Below are 17,098 nucleotides of genomic sequence, written 5' to 3'. Positions count from 1 at the left end.
CATAATTTTTTTATATATCCAAGGGATGTCAAGACACTTAATCGAATAGGATTACCCAAGCTTACCAGGTATAAGACTAGTCGCCGGTATCCAGGTGTATTGACTGTAGTTATGTGAGTTTTCAGTAAATGTGGGTCGAATTCTACGGCCCGAGCCCCTTGCCGTCCGCATCCGGATCAGCAAGACGACCTTGACGGATGGTGTTGTCGACAATGTCGGCGCCGTCCTCAGATCAAATTAGTGCGCACTAATATTTACAGCCTGATATGGTCCATGCTTTGACATCCGTCCATTGCCAGTGCAGATGCGGCAGACAACACGACAAAACTTGAAGCGGAAGGAGATTATTCGAAATTTGCGAAAAAAAAAAAAAAGAGTATTTTCACGGTGTAGCTATTGCCTGTACAGAAAATTATCTCAGCAGAGAGACCACATTTACTGACGAAGGTGGCTGGCTGACTATGACGACCAATGTATAACGATGGACTGCAGAAACGGAGGCATGCTATGCTAGATGATGGAACGATTACAGTGATTCCGGGCGTCCCTCAGGTCTGCTGTAACCATAGGCCCTGACTGATCTAAGCTGATACAAAAGTACCATTGTCTAAATGACTGACTCGGTATGTATGCTGGTATGCTTTCACTTTCAGCCAGCCCCGATTCCATTACCCCAGCTGAACATAGTCTTCGACGTCATGGATACCTTCTAGCCAACGATTAGAACCTCCTCAGCCCGGTTTCAGACGTCAGCTCCCTCGGGAGAATGTGGTACAGTACGTTCCAGTTGTTTTGCGATCAGAATGCAACATGTCCTTGATCATTTGTACTCAATGGTAAACACTTACCGTTTAAATACGCGTGTAGTATCTTACTTTTTGATGAGAGAGAAGATTAACTATTGCACCAGCTATCTCAAGATTTTGTCCTGTGTTCGACATGAAATATTCATTCCTGGGTGCCGTGGCCCTGCTTGCCTCTACGGCATTCTCCCAGCATGCCCAGGTTCCGTTTTAGACCTGGAAGACCAAGCAATCCCCTCACCAAGAGAAGTCTATCACCCCTGGGGTTATTAGAGATCCCTATCTGGTGGCCAACACGACATATGACTATGTGATTGCTGGAGGTGGCCTCACTGGTCTGACTATCGCCGCTAAACTGCTCGAGAACGCAAACACGAATTTCACCGTCTTGGTCATCGAAAACGGCTTCTACGGATCGGAGTATGGTCCAATTATCGACGACCTCAACACCTACGGTCAAATATTCGGCAGCAGTGTGGACCATGCCTATGAGACGAATCCACAAAAGGCCCACAACCGCGTCGAAGTCATTCGATCCGGTAACGGCCTTGGAGGTTCGACTCTCATCAACGGAGGCACATGGACCCGTCCACACAAGGTCCAAATTGACTCGTGGAAGATGTTTGGAAACCCGGACTGGACATGGAGTGAGCTTGACCCATTTATGAAAGATATCGAGAAGCCCCGAGACCCTACCAAAGACAAGACCATAAAATCTGGCTCATGGCACTCATATGATCCGGCCTGCCATAATGACGGCAATGATACGGGTCAAGTGTGGGTAGGTGCTCGTGACCGAGGACGCGATTGGTCCCAGGTCATCCCGGCTCTCATGCGCACCGTCAACCACACCTATCCCGATGCACCGACCCAGCGAGATCTTTGTTGCGGAGATCCCCGAGGCGTCTCGATGTTCATGAACACCCTGACCCCAGGACAGATCCGAACTGATGCGGCCAGATCGTGGCTGGACCCAATCCTGAAAAACGCGACGACGAAGAATCGCATCACTGTCTTGACTGGTCAGATTGTCGGGAAGGTGAATCTCGAGAAGAACGTGCAGAAGAGTCCTGATGCGAACGGTTTGTATAAAGCTACAGGTGTGGAATTTGGTGTTCATAACAAGGACAACTGGCGGTGGAACGTGACTGCCAAACAGGAGGTCCTTCTTGCTGCCGGCTCGGCTATGTCTCCCTTGATCCTCCAATATTCTGGAATTGGGCCCAAGAAAGTGCTCCAGCATGCCAATGTAACACAGAAACTCGATCTCCCCGTGGGCTTAAATCTCCAGGACCAAACTACCACCAACGTCCGATCAGAAGTGACTGCCCAAGGAAATGGTCAAGGACAGGCGGCCTACTTCGCTACCTTCGCCGAGGTCTTCGGCCCCGATGCACAGGCATACGAGGGTATTTTGAATGATGACGATACGTTGAAGAAATGGGCGGATGAAACCGTTGCTGGCGGCGGTTTCCACAACAGCACAGCACTTCTCGAGCAATATCGGAACTACCAGAAGTGGCTTCTGCAGGAAAATGTCACCTATGCCGAACTCTTCCTAGATACCGATAATCGCATCAACTTCGACCTTTGGGATCTCATCCCCTTCACGCGAGGATACGTGAAAATCCTCGACAAAGACCCGTACCTCCGCAGCTTCGAGTATAACCCCCGATACTTCGAGAATGAGCTGGATGTCGCTGGCCAGGCCGCCGCATCGAGACTAGCACGCACGTTGTCTCGATCCCACGAGATGGCCCAATACACCGGAAATGAGCTCATCCCAGGTCATCTCCTGCCGTTGAACGCTACACTGAGCGAATGGATGCATTATGTCAAACAGAACTTCCGTGCTAACTACCACGGTGTTGGTACATGCTCGATGATGTCGAGGGAGCAAGGTGGTGTTGTCAATCAGAAGGCTCAGGTGTACGACGTTGACGGACTCCGTGTTGTCGACGGCTCGATTCCGCCGACGCAAGTTTCTTCGCATGTTATGACAGTGTTCTACGGCATGGCCGCCAAGATTGCAAAGGTGATTATTGACGAGTACAAGCCCTAGAGCAAGAGCTGATAACTGGTTCTATGGCAAGATGTTCGTGCCATCTTTTCCTGTATCTATCATGAACCTCCACCCTCCCCCCCCCCTCTGTACTTGCAGGCCATTGTGGGCGCGAAGCCGAAGGCAACGCAGTTCTATGCGACTATTGCGAATCTTAAGTTAATTTTCCAAATAAAACTTGCAAATTGTGTAACTTACACACGACTCATCACTAAAGATTGCCATCGAACACCGTAATGACAGTGACGGGAATAAATGACAGGTATTCAAGCCAATGGATCATCAAATTATGCATCCTATTTGGGAAAGTTATGCAAAAATGGGCAGGTGACGGGCGGCCCACGGGCTCTCGCGGGCGGGCTCTGGGGTGCCCTTCCCGCCCACGGGCGGTTTTGGCGAGGTCTAAACTGTACAGATGTGTCTTCGATACTGAACCAATGACAAAATATGTGCTTCTCACAGTATAAAGTAAACCCATGTACTTCATGCAGACAATTATGTACAGATGCCTCAAAAAAATGTAAAACTAAAAGAAATGTCTCGACCCTGGCAAACTTTCAACTCTTCCTCTTCGGGCCCTCAGCCGTGCAGGCATGGAAATCTCCTGCATTGGGATTGGCAGGTGTACCCTCCTTCTTCTTGGTCCCCTTGACTTCCTCCACACCATCATGAGAGATCATCCCGCAGTAGTGCTTGTCTTTGTCGTCAGTGTAGATGACACGGAAAGCACCGGGATTCTGCTTTGGCTTGACTGTGAAGGGATATAATTTGCCATCTGCGTATACTGGAGCTTCGAAAACAGTCTTTCCATGACAAACAGGATCAAGCTTTTCTATGACCTTCTGGCCGTTGTAATGGTGTGGGTATCCGGACTGTTCCGTCTTGCTTGGTGCGTTCTGCCAGGCCTTCTTTACCACATCCTCGGAGATTTGATTCGCTTTAGAAGTGAGGGCAACATTGCCACAGATGAGGGTCTGTATTTGGGTCAACATTTTACTTGTCTCCTTTCAACGAATTCACAGCCTACCAGCGAAGGTTGTTGTCAGGAGGACAAAGGGAGCGATGAACTCGATGGCGACCATTTTAATGGTTGAATTGATATAGACAACAGGATCTGAGGTCGGAGAAGCGTTAGATTTAAAGGACTTGATAGCTGAGGATAACTGAAGAAAGCTGAGATCAATGATGATGGATTCAAGATCTCTTCCAGCGAGTATCAGGAAGATATATATCTTTTAGTCGCGCTACATGATTGTGGTGTGCTGGATAGGAGTGATTAGCCTAATGTCCAAAGGAATGTAGCCCCCATCCCAGGCTCAATCTAGATGTAAGGCAGTATAATCAGGGCCCTGTAGAAGGGTCTCAGTGCAAAATAGATAGCTACATAGGATGGCCAGGGTCTCAGCCTTGTTGCGCTGTGGTTAGGCTGAACGGTCCCTGGGGATTTGGGGGATCTGCGGTAAGCGTGGTTCGATATCCGGGTCTTAGCTGGTCTCTAAGGCTTAACCAAGGGCATAATTGGAGCCAAAACATATTTCCTAAAATAACTGTCATAAGTACGAACTGTAAGTGGTATAGTGCTTACATTAAGGGCTGTGGAAGGTGGACCCCACATCACCACCCCCGACAAAACAGCCTTATCCCATCCATCAGTAATTCTCCTTAAGCACCAACATTCCTAAACTCCTGAAGCTCTGAACTACCAAGACACTCTGCAACAATCTGACAGCCCATTCAATCATTATGGGTATCGCGACAGATCTCTCTTTTCGGCTCGAGTCTCTCGAGGTCGACGAGCCTTGGATTGTGGAAAAGATGAATTTCGAAACACTCGTGGAGTATCTCCAACCATCCAGCACGACATCGCCTACTGCGGCTGCCCAGAGCATCGACAACCTGACTCCAATGAAAAGAACCTTTATAGGCACCAGCTTTGGAAAGAAGGAGGAGCCAGAGGGTCACATGTGGGAGATTTGGGGTCTATTTATCGCTATATCCAAGCAAGTCCCCCATGACCATCCGTCTATGGATCGCTTGGTTGCGTTGGTTTATGCACTTGTCGAGCTACCTCCTACTACTGTGAAGATCTGGACTGTTAGTATCATCAGGTACATATTCTTATTATGTTGCTCTAGGGAACTGACTGAAGGCTTTAAAGCAAGATACTGAAATTTGGACTGACCTCCCAATGCTGGGCCCGAGTTTTGCAGAAGCCTGGATTGGTATGTCAGCCACCAAACCTAATCATCAATATATGCTAATATGTATATCAAGGCCCCGAATGTTATCGCGACAAGCTAACCCCTAAAATAAAAGCGGAATGGGTCAACTTCAACTCCTTTGCTGCACGTCTATTAAACCATGATATGGTATCATGGTTCAAGCTGACTGTTTGGTCACTGCGCGACGCACTCGAAAGACCTCCACGAGAGGACCTGTTCGACTGTGACGTCGCCGCGGCTGCTCAGTGGATTATCCACAGTGGTGAACTCCTATTCTCTGTCCTTGAAGATGACGAGGAGGAGCCGGAGACTGATAAGTTCTGGTCGGGGCCCTTATGGAACGGAAAGGGTGTTCTTAACGTGGCCCGTTGGGGATTTTGGAAGCAGCGTTTTAGTGAAATTAGTGAGAAGGAGACTGGGCAAATCAGGTCGGCAGCTGAGATGGCCAGAATGAAGATGAACGAGATTGAACAGATAGGTGCACAGAAGCAGGAGTAGACCGCGGCAACTCCCATGGGACTGAAAACGATGCAAACGTCGAATACCCTGTGACTTGCATTAAATATGCATTTCCGGCCGTATTTTTGAGTATGTCTTTTACAGGCCTCGCGAGTCGCGACTGGTCCAAATCCAATGAAGAGATTAAAACGAGCTTGATTAATAAAATCTAGCAAAAAAACTATATTCGTCCTATTTCTTAACCTTCTAACATCTTGCCATGAGTAGGGGACCACACTGGTGTCAGACTGCGGCTTTAGGATGATTATGACTGCATTTAGCGAAAAAGGGGTAGCGCAATGAGGGGTTCTAGACGGAGGATCAATAGCAAAAATGCCTCACCAAAATCATAGGCAGCAGGGGCAAAAGATGAAAGAAGAAACAGCACAAATTTGGTTGAAGTTGAAGCAGCGATGGAGGGCAACTTTATAGAGCACGCACAGCGATGCCAAGCGGCAATGGGACGCTAAACCTAAACAGGCATGCTATACCGCTTCTAGTAATTCGCCGTCACCCAAGACTACGGAGTAGTCCATCCATGCAGCCCCTCCAAGTACTCCGCATTCTTACAATTGACAGGCAATCGGAATTGGTCCATCGGGTATGGATATTCTTCGCTGGAACAGTCAGGTTAACCGACCGGATACTACAAAAATGGAAGAATTCGCCGTTGCTATCTTGACTCTTACATACGAATTTGCCTGCATCGGACAAAAGTCCTTTCTCTGACTCGCCACAGCGTAGGTCGACGCTAATTGATCCGTGATTGGCTAGGCGGCCCGATGAAAAGTCTACCACGCGCCCACCGGAGGATATCGCGCTACATTATAGAGTACAGAGGTCCTGGATTCCCACTTTTCCGTCTGTAAAGTGTACTCCGGCATACGATTGAGAAAAAGCGCATTTCGACAGTGAAACGGCAGTCTTGCCAAATTAGGCAAGGCTTCTAGAACATTGAACCGCGGACCTTCTCCGCGGCCGGTACTCTTGAATAGTCTGTTAAGATTCTTACAGCGGAGCCGCTAATGCTTCCCACATGGTTCCCTGGGTGCGTTGATTCGCCGGAGGATTTGGGGATCAGCGGATTAGGGCTTGGGGCTTGGGGCTGGCGGGGGAAGAGCCTTCCAGGCCGAAGTCAGGACCCGGTTTAAAAGTTGCTTTTTCCTTCTCCCGCCCCCGCGAGGAGGATCCATTGGGGTCATTCTTGTTTTGGTGTTTTGTTTGTTTTCGTTGTTCGGTGTGAACTATGATACGCGTGCTCCCCGACGATGTTTTGCTGTTAATTGGGGACTTCCTCGAGGATCACCAGGACCGCTACAACCTGGTATTTGTCTGCCGCCGCTTTCATGATTTGTTTTTACGCCTGGCTTATCGGGCAGCTTCGTTAAAATCATGCCAGCACGTTCGATCTTTTCTCGGTTCCATCCTACGACGCCCCGAGCTGGCTCGGGCCATACGAGTTCTGCATTTCGATCGCTGGCAGGACAAGCCGTCTACAGGCTATGTACATATCACCGACAAGGAACGCCCGCTATTGATTGAATGGGCCTGGGTCATCAGTCAATCGGACGAAGAACACGCCCAGTGGGAGCAGGATCTCCAGCACGGCGTGTCGGAGGCATGGATCGCGCTGCTGCTGCCGCTGGCGAGCAATCTCCGCCGGCTTCGTTTGATTTACCCCAAGCACAACACGTATCTCGACCGCACTCTGACCCGTGCCGTCAACGGGGAATGTCCAGCCCTCCGATCGCTACAAGAAGTGTCGTTGAACCATTTGGAAGACGATGCTGACGACATCAAGGGCGACTACCTGCCGTCGCAGATTCTGCCCTTCTTCCGACTGCCGCTCATGCGCACCCTCTCCGCCGACATGGTGTTGGAATCCGATTCCGCTCAGGAAGCCCGGGGCTCCCCTCCGAGCACACCGCTGACTGGCTCATCCGTCTCGGAGATTACGCTCAATGCCAGCAACGGCTCGAAGGGCATGGAGAGCCTGATCGCTTCCTGCTCGTCGCTCAAAACATTCAAATACCAACACTCGGATTCGCACCTCCACGCCGAGGGGTACCAACCTTCCGCCTTCTACCACTCCCTGGCCGGCAGCAAGAACACACTGGAGACGCTCTGGCTCGACACCTGCGGCCATCACCTGCCTTTCACCATCGCGGGCGCCAATGAGACCCACGATGAATGGTTCGGCCCCCTGACCGAGTTCACTGCGTTGAAAGACGTCCGAATTCGTCTCCCGAACCTTCTTGATATCCGCTACCAAGTCGAACCCTCCACCTCGCTCCCGGATATCCTTCCACGGTCGCTCGAGTCGCTCTATATCGAAGGCTGCAAGGAGAGCACACTGTCAATGCTGTTGAACCAGGTACGTATGGTGCTTAGCCAGCACACTTCGCGCTTTCCGGAACTTCGGCGAGTGGACATTGAAGGTTTCTTCCACGACGAGGAAGACTACGAAGACTCGGGGTATGATGGGAGTAGCAACACGACTGAGAAGGTCATCAAGCGGCGGGTCTACGAAATGGTGAAACCAGTACAAAATGGTTGTGCTGGGGCTGGAATTGACCTATTTATTCGGGATAGAGCTTGTTTGGAGACCATGAAGGGGTCTCCTGTTTAATGTTGCCATGACCCAACTGATAGATTTCTTTGCTTTCTCTTGTTGTTTATAGAATACCCGTGAAGTTAGACTTATTCAAGGCGCAATGTTCGTTTTTGCATACAATGTTATGGAACGTCATACATTGAATTACATATCAATTCTACAACTGCATTATCGTCACTCCCTTCCAACGTGAATCCTGGCATCGGCGATGCAGCGATCAGAGGTAGCCTTGAGAGAGAAGGGGGGGGGGAGGTTCCAATGGCAACAGAAACGGTCCTTCCCGAGATTCGTGTTATGGGTGTTTTACTCAGAATACGTCAGTGGCTTGAGTTTGTAGCATACGATACAATGCTGTCCTTTTTTCAATAATATCAACAGGATCAACTGCCAATGACTTCGATTCCGCTCGATACAAGTATCTACCAGTTGCCACCTGAATGATAGATATTTCAACATCATGACATCAATTGTATAGTTCGAATTTTGAAGTCTACAAATTTTTAACGAAGTTGCGAGGCCATGCTACACTATGATATGCAATATGGCAGTGGAACACGGCACGCAGACAGACCTGTCGATTACTGTGGTCTCACGATGCGATAGCAGACGAGAAGAAGAACGAAGACGGTGAGAACGTCAACATTGTTAACTGGGATGGGTCGGATGATTTTGTACATGACAGGCCGATGCGTAAACAAGCAAAATGCTAACACTGCGACAGGAAAATCCCCAGAATTTCAGTCCCCTGCGCAAATGGACCGTCACCGTCATGCTCGGCCTGATGACTATCCCAGTGGCATTCACCTCGTCTGTCTTTGGTACCGCCATGCAGCCAACTTCGCGGCAATTCGGCGTGTCGCAGGAGGTGATGGTGCTGGGGACTAGTCTATTCGTGCTGGGATTCAGCTTTGGACCATCAATATTCGGGCCGCTATCAGAATTGTATGGACGCAAGATGCCGCTCTTCGTGGGTTTCTTTATCTTCGCTGTTTTCAGGATTACAGTGGCCGTGGCACAGAACCTACAAACGATTTTCGTCCGTCGGTTTCTCGGTGGTGTTTTTTCCAGTGGGCCATTGGCAATTGTATGGCTTTTCTTCATTTTCCTTGGCTGTGATGAAGCTAATGACAAAGGTTGGAGGAATACTGGCAGATATATTCGGCCCTGTCGACCGTGCAATTGCTGTCGCGATATTCGCAGCAAGTACCTTCATTGGCCTCGTGGCCGGCCCTGTTATCGGCGGCTTCATTACCATGTCGTATTTTTGGTTGCCGCTGGACCGAATAAATCACAGCCATCATGGCCTCCTTCTTTGGCACGGTCTGTTTTTTCTTCGTCCCGAAGACTTTCGATCCTGTCCTGATTCAGCAACGGGCTAAGCGCCTACGACACGAAACCAAGAACTGGGCCCTATATGCCAAGAGCGAAGAGAAACCCATCGACGTAAAGGTGATTGCGCACAACTACCTTCTCCGGCCAATTGTCTTCTTCGCACTTGAGCCAGTTCTCGTCCTCATAACCCTGTACATGGACTTCATCTACGGGTTCCTGTATCTTTGCTTCAACGCCTATCCAATCTCGTTCCAGGAGGAACGTGGTTGAAACATGGGTGTTGGTGCGTTGCCTTTCATCACCGCCACGGTGGGTGTGCTTTATGGCTGCGGGATTATTATCTTCTTTACCAAGGTGCACTTCCAACGTGTCCTGGAGAAAACTGGAAAGGTGATTCCTGAGGGACGGTAACCACCGATGATGATCGTAGGCGTCCTTTTACTGGCGGGTGTGTTCTGGTTTGGATGAATTTCGAGTCGCCATATAACTTAGGTGCTACAGGTGATGTCGGGTGCATTCCTAGCAGCCGGCGTGTTGTTGATATTCCTGCAGGTGAGTTGACCGGCTATTCAGATGTAATGGTGGCTGACGGTGGGCGAGAGTCTGAATTATAGTATCGACTGCTATGCCGTCAATTCGAACTCGGCTATTGCGGCCAATGGCTTTTCGATCAGCTCCGGGGGCAGGATTTCCCTTGTTTGCATTTGCCAATGGTATGTCACATCCAAGGTTTGCTATGATTGCGCTAACGATGATAGTTTCATAACCTTGGCTTCAACTGGGCCATGACGTTTTTGAGCTGTTTAACGTCCATTCTATTTCCAGCTATGATTCTCTTTTACATCTACGGAAGGAAGATTCGGGAATGGAGCCGATTCAGTCCTACATGAGCTGTACATATATGCATCTGATGTATACCGTAAATGTACCACACCGCGCCTACAATCTCGCAGTATCAACATTCCATTCGGTAGTACACAGTAGGAACGTATCACGAAGAGCCTAGTCGATTAGCATAGAAACAAGACTTCGAAAGAGGCGAACTCACCGATAGTCGATACTTCTCATTGATAGCCTGATAATCCTCCCCCGCAAGCATGTCGCAGAAATGTCGAATAGACGGATAATGCACGATGGAGATCTCATTCCACCACTCCTGCTCCGGCCGACTGCAATCACCCCGGGAGTCAAGATCATTCTTCGTAGGCTTAATCACGTTACCAACCAGCTTGGCATTTCCTCCTCGCTTCCCAGCGACAGGAATAAATGCCTGGCCATATTGATAATAACTCTTCTTCCCATCGGGATGATGAAAATGCAGCAAATTCAGCATGGTCACCGGTCGATCACCATACTCCCTCGTCAACTTTTCCATGAACGCGAGCAACTCCGGCGACACCTCGAGATTCTGCGACGTCGATCGCGCCTGCGACTGTGCCTTTTCCAACGATCCGGTCAATGGAATCGAGGACGTTTCGTGCTTCAGCTTCTCATCGCGCTCGGCATATGTCGTTAGGAGCTTTGACGGGATCCCGACCAGAATTTTGTATTCGTCGCGGACGGCAGATTGGAGGTCGATCGGGAGGACGGGCTTATCACCCGGGATTCGGAGGACGGTTAACAGATCCCATGGATGCGAGGTGAGAGCGTTTTGGTCGATAAGGGACGGATGGATCACGATATGTTGAGGACGTGAGGAAACAACGATCTCGATTCGGTGCTCACGTAGGCGCCGCAGGAAAAATTGGGAAGGTATATTAAGGGAGAAGAGGTGTAGCGTCAAGGCCGGCATGTTGTGTTGGGTATGTTGTTGGTACTTTCTATCGCCCTGGCAGAAGTCGGGGTAGAACTTACTGGACATTGCCGAGGTTATATATCGAGGTATGTGATGTCACGTATACTGTGCGAGTATACAATGCGTGTTTACCCCAACGGCAGACAATGATTTAAAGCTCAAAACGATAATTCTATACTCGATTTCATAAATCCAGCGCTCCTTCGGAATGTACAGTGTATCCTGTACAGACATGCATCATGTATATCACATGACTTTCGAGCACTTTTAGTGGGCAAGCGTCGTTGATTCGATGGGTGGTCTATCGGCTCAGCTAACTATATAACTACCGGGCAGAAAGCGAGGGCGGTGAGGCACGTGACCCGCTGGGTACTAACACCCCCCCTCGCCCGAGCTGGGTGCCCGGAGATCAGAGGTTCTAAATACACATCAAAACGCATACACAATAAAGCAGAAGAATAAACAGGCAAAAAAAATCAATCAAGAAGTGAGAAAGTAGTGAAAGTACATCGAACAAGAAAGGGTGCAAAGGTATAGGGGCTGAACGATTGGCTGCCCAAGTGAGGTGCCGAGATGTCGAATGCCTATTATTGAGCAATTAAATCTTCCCTTCTTTAACAACTTTCTTCATCCGCAGTATTGTCTGTTTGATGATGTTTATCCATATTGATGAGATGAAGGAAGTGGCGATGGGCTGGAGCGTTGAGGATCTTGGTAAGTCCATCTGCCGGATTCTCCTTGGAGCGAATGCTTTCAACGCTGACTAGGCCTAAAGCTTGCAGGTCTCGTACATGATGAAATCGCACGTCGATGTGCTTCGAGCGTTTAGTTCCTTCTGTTGAAGTTAACGCAATAGCGCCCTCATTGTCCATATAGAGCTCTAGTGGTGGAGTTTCATGGCCAATCAGGCCCATTTCAAAACAAAGACGGCGAAGCCAAACAGCTTCCTTGGCTGCCTCAGAGCCAGCCATATATTCGGCTTCATTGCTGCTTGTCGCCACGCAGGTCTGGCGCTTTGATTGCCAGGAGATAGGCGATCCACCAAATAGGAAGATATATCCGCCAATCGACTTCCGGTCTGAGTTGGGGCCTGCCCAGTTGGAATCCGAGAATCCCTGCAGCTGGGCAGTGACGGTTCTTTGTGTATGCGGGTAATAGATGAGACCTTCATCAATAGTCCCCTTTAGGTAACGTATGACATGAAGAAGTGCGTTCCAACATTTCCTGGTTGGTGCAGTGTTGAAACGGGCTAATAGGCAAGCTGCCTCAGCAATGTCAGGTCGGGTTTTCACTGCGAGCCATTGTAACTTCCCAGTACCACGTTGGTATTCGCGGGTGATGATGGTACTGTCGGGTAGATCATCTATCATCAAACCTGTCGGTAGGGGGTAGGCTGTGAGTGAGCTTTCTCAAGGCCAAATGATTTGATGAGTTCCTTGATATATTCGCGCTGATTGAGGTAAATACAGCCGTCTTCGGACTTCACTTCCATGCCAAGATAGTATGTCATATCGCTAACATCTTTGACTTCCCATTCATTGGCTAGGGCGTTCTTCGTCCATTCAATATCCTCAGCACGCTCAGCGACAAGCTGAAAATCATCGACGTGGGTGGTAATATAAAGATGTGGGCGTGTTTGATGAATGAAGAGTCCAGCATCATATGGACATGTCTTGAAGCCCAAGCGGTGAAATACTGCAGTCATGGTGTCATACCATATGCGGGCTGCAGGGGTAAGGCCATATATTGAATTCTTTAGCCTCCAGGCGAGGCCATCGCCCTCTTCAAATCCAATTGGCTGACGCATGTAGATTTCATCCATTAGTAGCCCATTCAAGAAGGCTACGGCGATATCAAATTTCCGCAGATGCCATCCATGTGCTGCAGCTAAAGCAAAGAGCAGGCGAGTGGTGGCTGCAAATACAACAGGGGCATACTTGCAGTAGTCATACTGCATATCATCTTTCTCAACAAGATTGCCCAGAATCACCCATCGGGCTTTATAAGATCGGTCATCTGTGGGCTCATAATCTTCCTTGCTGTCATACACCCATTTGCCAGGGAATATGCGCTTGTTTTTCGGAATATCACTAATGCGGACAAGCTCAAAGATCCCTTTGCTTTCTAGCTTTGCAATCTCTTTTTCCATTGCGTGCAACCATTTAGCTTTATCATCTCGATTCAGAGCGATCTTCAGTGTCTTAGGCACATCTCGAGATGTAGCACCAACTGTGTACGCAGCGAATCCTTTGGCAGGGCGTGTCATGATGTCGTCTGAATAAGATTGGGTGTTGTTCGAATAAGGTTGTTGGGGTGCTTCTTGTTGATTGGTTGATGGAGCGTGTAGAGCCACTGATGGCTCAGTGAATGACGGGTTGCTAAGTGAGACTTTTCCCTCATCGACGTGCCCATCAGGCACGTCAATTATGGTGTTTTTTTCCTGGTCCCAAGCCAGAGCTATGTTGCTCGCTCGATGACCTAGAAGTATGCCAGATGCTCCACGAGCATCTATTTTATCTTCTGGTTTCTGAGTGCCATGGCGATGATACCATATTTTAGCACCAAAGGGGCGGAGGTAAGCTATATTCATTGGGCGGTTTTCCCAAGCTTCCGCAGGGATATAAAAGGCTGACTTCTTGATGTGCTCGTTTAGGATATTGCCATCCGGTGTTGGATCATTGAACAAAGGGGTTGATGTGGGCAGATAGTTGGCTTTCTGCACTGTATCCATTAAGGCATCTAGCCAAAAACGGCGCGGCAAGCCTGATGCATACAAAACGGCTCTAGTGCGCTCCAAAAGAATCCGAATTCCACGCTCACTAACACCATTCTGCCAGGGTGAATATGGAGCGGATGGTTCAATTTTTATGCCAGGCCAATCTCGGGGGTTCTTGAAGAATTCACCATCTCCTCGCAGATAGGCTACTTGATAGCCTATTTTTGCAAGCCAGTCGATATGGTTCTTGATGGTGTGATTGGGTTTATCGCGATTTTGAAGAGGAAATAGCCATCGAATTCGAGTGGCGTCATCAGTAAGGATCATGACATATCTGTATTTGCCGTTTGCAGGAGGGGTATCGTCGTCAGATGGCTTGCCTAGTGTTAGGCCGCCACCAAAAATATCAACATGCAAACGCCGGCCAGGTTGGGTGGCACGGGGTGTCGGCCCATTGCCTACTCTTCTTGTAGTCTTTGCTTGGCGACAGTAATCACAGGTGGGTAGGAGCTTCTTTCCTTGAATATTGATTCGTCCAATTCGATGTAGGTATTGTAGATCGTGCTGATTCATATGGGATAGGCGATGATGCCAGTGTTCAATGGGGGCTGGAGGAGGCCTATTTGGCGTCAAGTTCCTTGATTTATTTTCATCGGTTTCCTTGGTGTCATTGACTGCATATGCTACACCTTTCTCAGCCTCTAGACGGTCGAACATGCCATCTTCAACTGTTCTGGAGATGAGGAAAGCGGAGCCATTGGGACTGATTATCCGGAATCGGTAAGGCTTTTCAGCAGTCAGCTGAATATGAAAGCCTTGCTTTTCGAGCTGGTTAAATGAAAGAAGGCGTGTGTGTAGTGCAGGCACATATCGGACATTTTTCAACTCTACCACGTGCTCTCCAATGGGTAGGTGAATGGTTCCAATTCCTTCTACCTTATGAGTGCTGCCATCTGGCAGTCCAACAGTCGACGTTGTCGTCAGTGGCATGTAATTGACAAATGCTGATTGATCATCATAGATAGTCCAGGTGGCACCAGTATCTAGTACCCAATCATCTGTGTTGGCGGTTGAACGGGCTAGATTGGCGAAGCCATCCGGCTTCCTCGGCGTTGTATTAGAGTTATTTGATGTCGAAATTGGATTGTCAGATTTCGGTGGGGGTCGTTTCTCTGGGTGAAGTATCCAGCAATCATCCAGTGGATGCGGGCCTCGTTTGCAATGAGAGCAGAGGGGTAATCGTTTATTAGGCAACGATGATTCGCTAGAGGTGTTGGAGCCCAGGGAGTTAGGTTGAGAGCTCCCCCCCTTGTGTGTGCCACGATTGGCTGGGTTGGAAGTTGGGTGACTGGGATTCCAGGGATCCTGTCGATAAATTGTGTATGAGAGCTGTCGATATGTGTGTGGTGGAGGTGGTGTACGGCTTTCTATTTGGTCAATCACGTCGGCCATATCCATCTCATGAAAGCGGTTTCTTTTTGAGCCGGCGAAAAGATTATCCAACTGAGTACGGACGAATGAGCGCTGGAAGTCACCTAAAAGGATGATGCCTATGTCATGGCATATCTCTGAGACATCATATCCTTTTCGCTCTATCTCAGTGGTTATACGTTGCCACTGCCGCATCATTGCAACAGTGTTGCCATTCGGTTTCAAATTCATGAGCGTTTTGACAAGAAGCAGGCGTTCTTCTGCAGGTGAGACACCATAAATGGTATCTAAATGTGATAGGATCTCGCTTGGGTGTTGAGTATGGTCTGTATGGACTTGATGGAGGATATCGAGGGTCAAGCGGTCTAAAATTCGGGTATGTAGCAGCTGCTTGGATGTGGTATATTGAGCTAACTGCAGTGGTGTGTCTTTAGGGACATTATTGGGGCGAAGTAAAACATCTCGGGCGCCAATATAGTCAGCATCAAATAGGAGGTTCTTTCTCCATTCGGAATAGTTATCCCGGCCTTGTAGGCGTCGAGTATCTCGCCAGTGAGTCTTTGCAAGTTCATGAAGTCTCTTTTCTTCCTCTCGGACTTCCTGCTTTTCTTGTTGAATTCGTCTTTGTTCATGTTCAAACGCTGACCGACTATCTGATCGCTCAAACAGTTCTGATAGTCGCTCCATAAGTTGACTACCCCCTCCAGACGATGTACGCTTAGGCTGTCTAGCCTGGCGGAGGGTATCGACTTCATCACGAAGTACACGAATGATCTCATCTCGATCATCTGTGGTTTCCGATCGGCTAGTTTGGTGTTCTGATTGGGTATCAGCCGGCTGGGCGGCTCCTTTGGCGTTCATATAGGCAAATTCCTGGGGTTGAGGTTGCGGTTGGTCCCCCCCTTGACCGGGTGGTGTATTGGGAATTGGGTAATCGGCGGGATTTACATGAGTTTGGTCGTCGATATCCATGACAGTTTCAGCATCAGGATTGGTAGAATGGTGGCGTATGGTATGAGGCGTCTCCTGCTGGAGGACTGCCGGCATTTTATTCTTCTTTGGGGGCATATTGGCGAATTTTACAACGTTGCTTCGGGAGGTGGTGAAAAGCGGTTGAATTCAGGGGATATCGGAGCGTACGATAGCTATGAATTCTCACAGACAAATAGCGCAATCTGATTAGTCTAGCAAGAGATTCAAACGCTAAAGGAACCAAACAAAAAACCTCTAAAAGAATGGTCTCTCACTATAGAGCAAGAGGGCTCATAACCTTTTAGTGGGCAAGCGTCGTTGATTCGATGGGTGGTCTATCGGCTCAGCTAACTATATAACTACCGGGCAGAAAGCGAGGGCGGTGAGGCACGTGACCCGCTGGGTACTAACAAGCACCAGCACCTTCCTAATCAGACATCGCATCCGTCAACTTGGTCTCTATCCGCATCTCGGCCCTGTTCTTGGACTCTGTACAAAAGACGATGCATATTTGAATTCGAGGCCAATGTATGGACAAATAATGGCAAATCGATTTCTACAATCCAATGCAAGCCGCGATTCAAGTCGCGCGCGCCAAATCAAGCGTGCCAATTGGCCGCCAGATGTTCTGTTTATAGCGTCCCACGACGGAC

The 17,098-nt window shown here is 49.0% G+C and overlaps 7 protein-coding genes across 7 annotated transcripts; 5 read left to right on the top strand and 2 right to left on the bottom strand.

Moving 5' to 3' along the window:
- Window positions 1-1,422: 1,422 nt before the first annotated feature.
- ACHE_31404A (uncharacterized protein) lies at window positions 1,423-2,865 on the top strand (the record flags this gene model as incomplete). Its single annotated transcript, XM_043278129.1, has 1 exon — window positions 1,423-2,865. One exon carries the CDS (start codon window positions 1,423-1,425, stop codon window positions 2,863-2,865), a length of 1,443 nt encoding a protein of 480 aa, XP_043135939.1.
- A 557-nt stretch (window positions 2,866-3,422) lies between these two features.
- ACHE_31403S (uncharacterized protein) lies at window positions 3,423-3,857 on the bottom strand (the record flags this gene model as incomplete). The annotated part of the gene is made up of 1 exon (XM_043278128.1): window positions 3,423-3,857. The coding sequence occupies one exon, from the start codon at window positions 3,855-3,857 to the stop codon at window positions 3,423-3,425; it is 435 nt and encodes a 144-aa protein (XP_043135938.1).
- Window positions 3,858-4,608: 751 nt separating this feature from the next.
- ACHE_31402A (DUF3632 domain-containing protein) lies at window positions 4,609-5,585 on the top strand (the record flags this gene model as incomplete). The annotated part of the gene is made up of 3 exons (XM_043278127.1): window positions 4,609-4,959; window positions 5,024-5,087; window positions 5,140-5,585. The coding sequence occupies 3 exons, from the start codon at window positions 4,609-4,611 to the stop codon at window positions 5,583-5,585; spliced, it is 861 nt and encodes a 286-aa protein (XP_043135937.1).
- A 1,246-nt stretch (window positions 5,586-6,831) lies between these two features.
- ACHE_31401A (uncharacterized protein) lies at window positions 6,832-8,214 on the top strand (the record flags this gene model as incomplete). The annotated part of the gene is made up of 1 exon (XM_043278126.1): window positions 6,832-8,214. One exon carries the CDS (start codon window positions 6,832-6,834, stop codon window positions 8,212-8,214), a length of 1,383 nt encoding a protein of 460 aa, XP_043135936.1.
- A 688-nt stretch (window positions 8,215-8,902) lies between these two features.
- On the top strand, window positions 8,903-9,486 carry ACHE_31400A (uncharacterized protein; the record flags this gene model as incomplete). Its single annotated transcript, XM_043278125.1, has 2 exons — window positions 8,903-9,283; window positions 9,352-9,486. The coding sequence occupies 2 exons, from the start codon at window positions 8,903-8,905 to the stop codon at window positions 9,484-9,486; spliced, it is 516 nt and encodes a 171-aa protein (XP_043135935.1).
- A 12-nt stretch (window positions 9,487-9,498) lies between these two features.
- On the top strand, window positions 9,499-9,801 carry ACHE_31399A (uncharacterized protein; the record flags this gene model as incomplete). The annotated part of the gene is made up of 1 exon (XM_043278124.1): window positions 9,499-9,801. The coding sequence occupies one exon, from the start codon at window positions 9,499-9,501 to the stop codon at window positions 9,799-9,801; it is 303 nt and encodes a 100-aa protein (XP_043135934.1).
- A 669-nt stretch (window positions 9,802-10,470) lies between these two features.
- ACHE_31398S (uncharacterized protein) lies at window positions 10,471-11,392 on the bottom strand (the record flags this gene model as incomplete). The annotated part of the gene is made up of 2 exons (XM_043278123.1): window positions 10,471-10,533; window positions 10,580-11,392. The coding sequence occupies 2 exons, from the start codon at window positions 11,390-11,392 to the stop codon at window positions 10,471-10,473; spliced, it is 876 nt and encodes a 291-aa protein (XP_043135933.1).
- Between the last annotated feature and the right edge of the window lie 5,706 nt (window positions 11,393-17,098).

Source organism: Aspergillus chevalieri, chromosome 3 (genome assembly GCF_016861735.1).
Source record: "Aspergillus chevalieri M1 DNA, chromosome 3, nearly complete sequence".
In the NCBI taxonomy this organism is placed as follows: Eukaryota; Fungi; Ascomycota; class Eurotiomycetes; order Eurotiales; family Aspergillaceae; genus Aspergillus; species Aspergillus chevalieri.
Note: the sequence above shows the minus strand (reverse complement) of the source record. Positions and strands in the feature narration are given on the sequence as shown.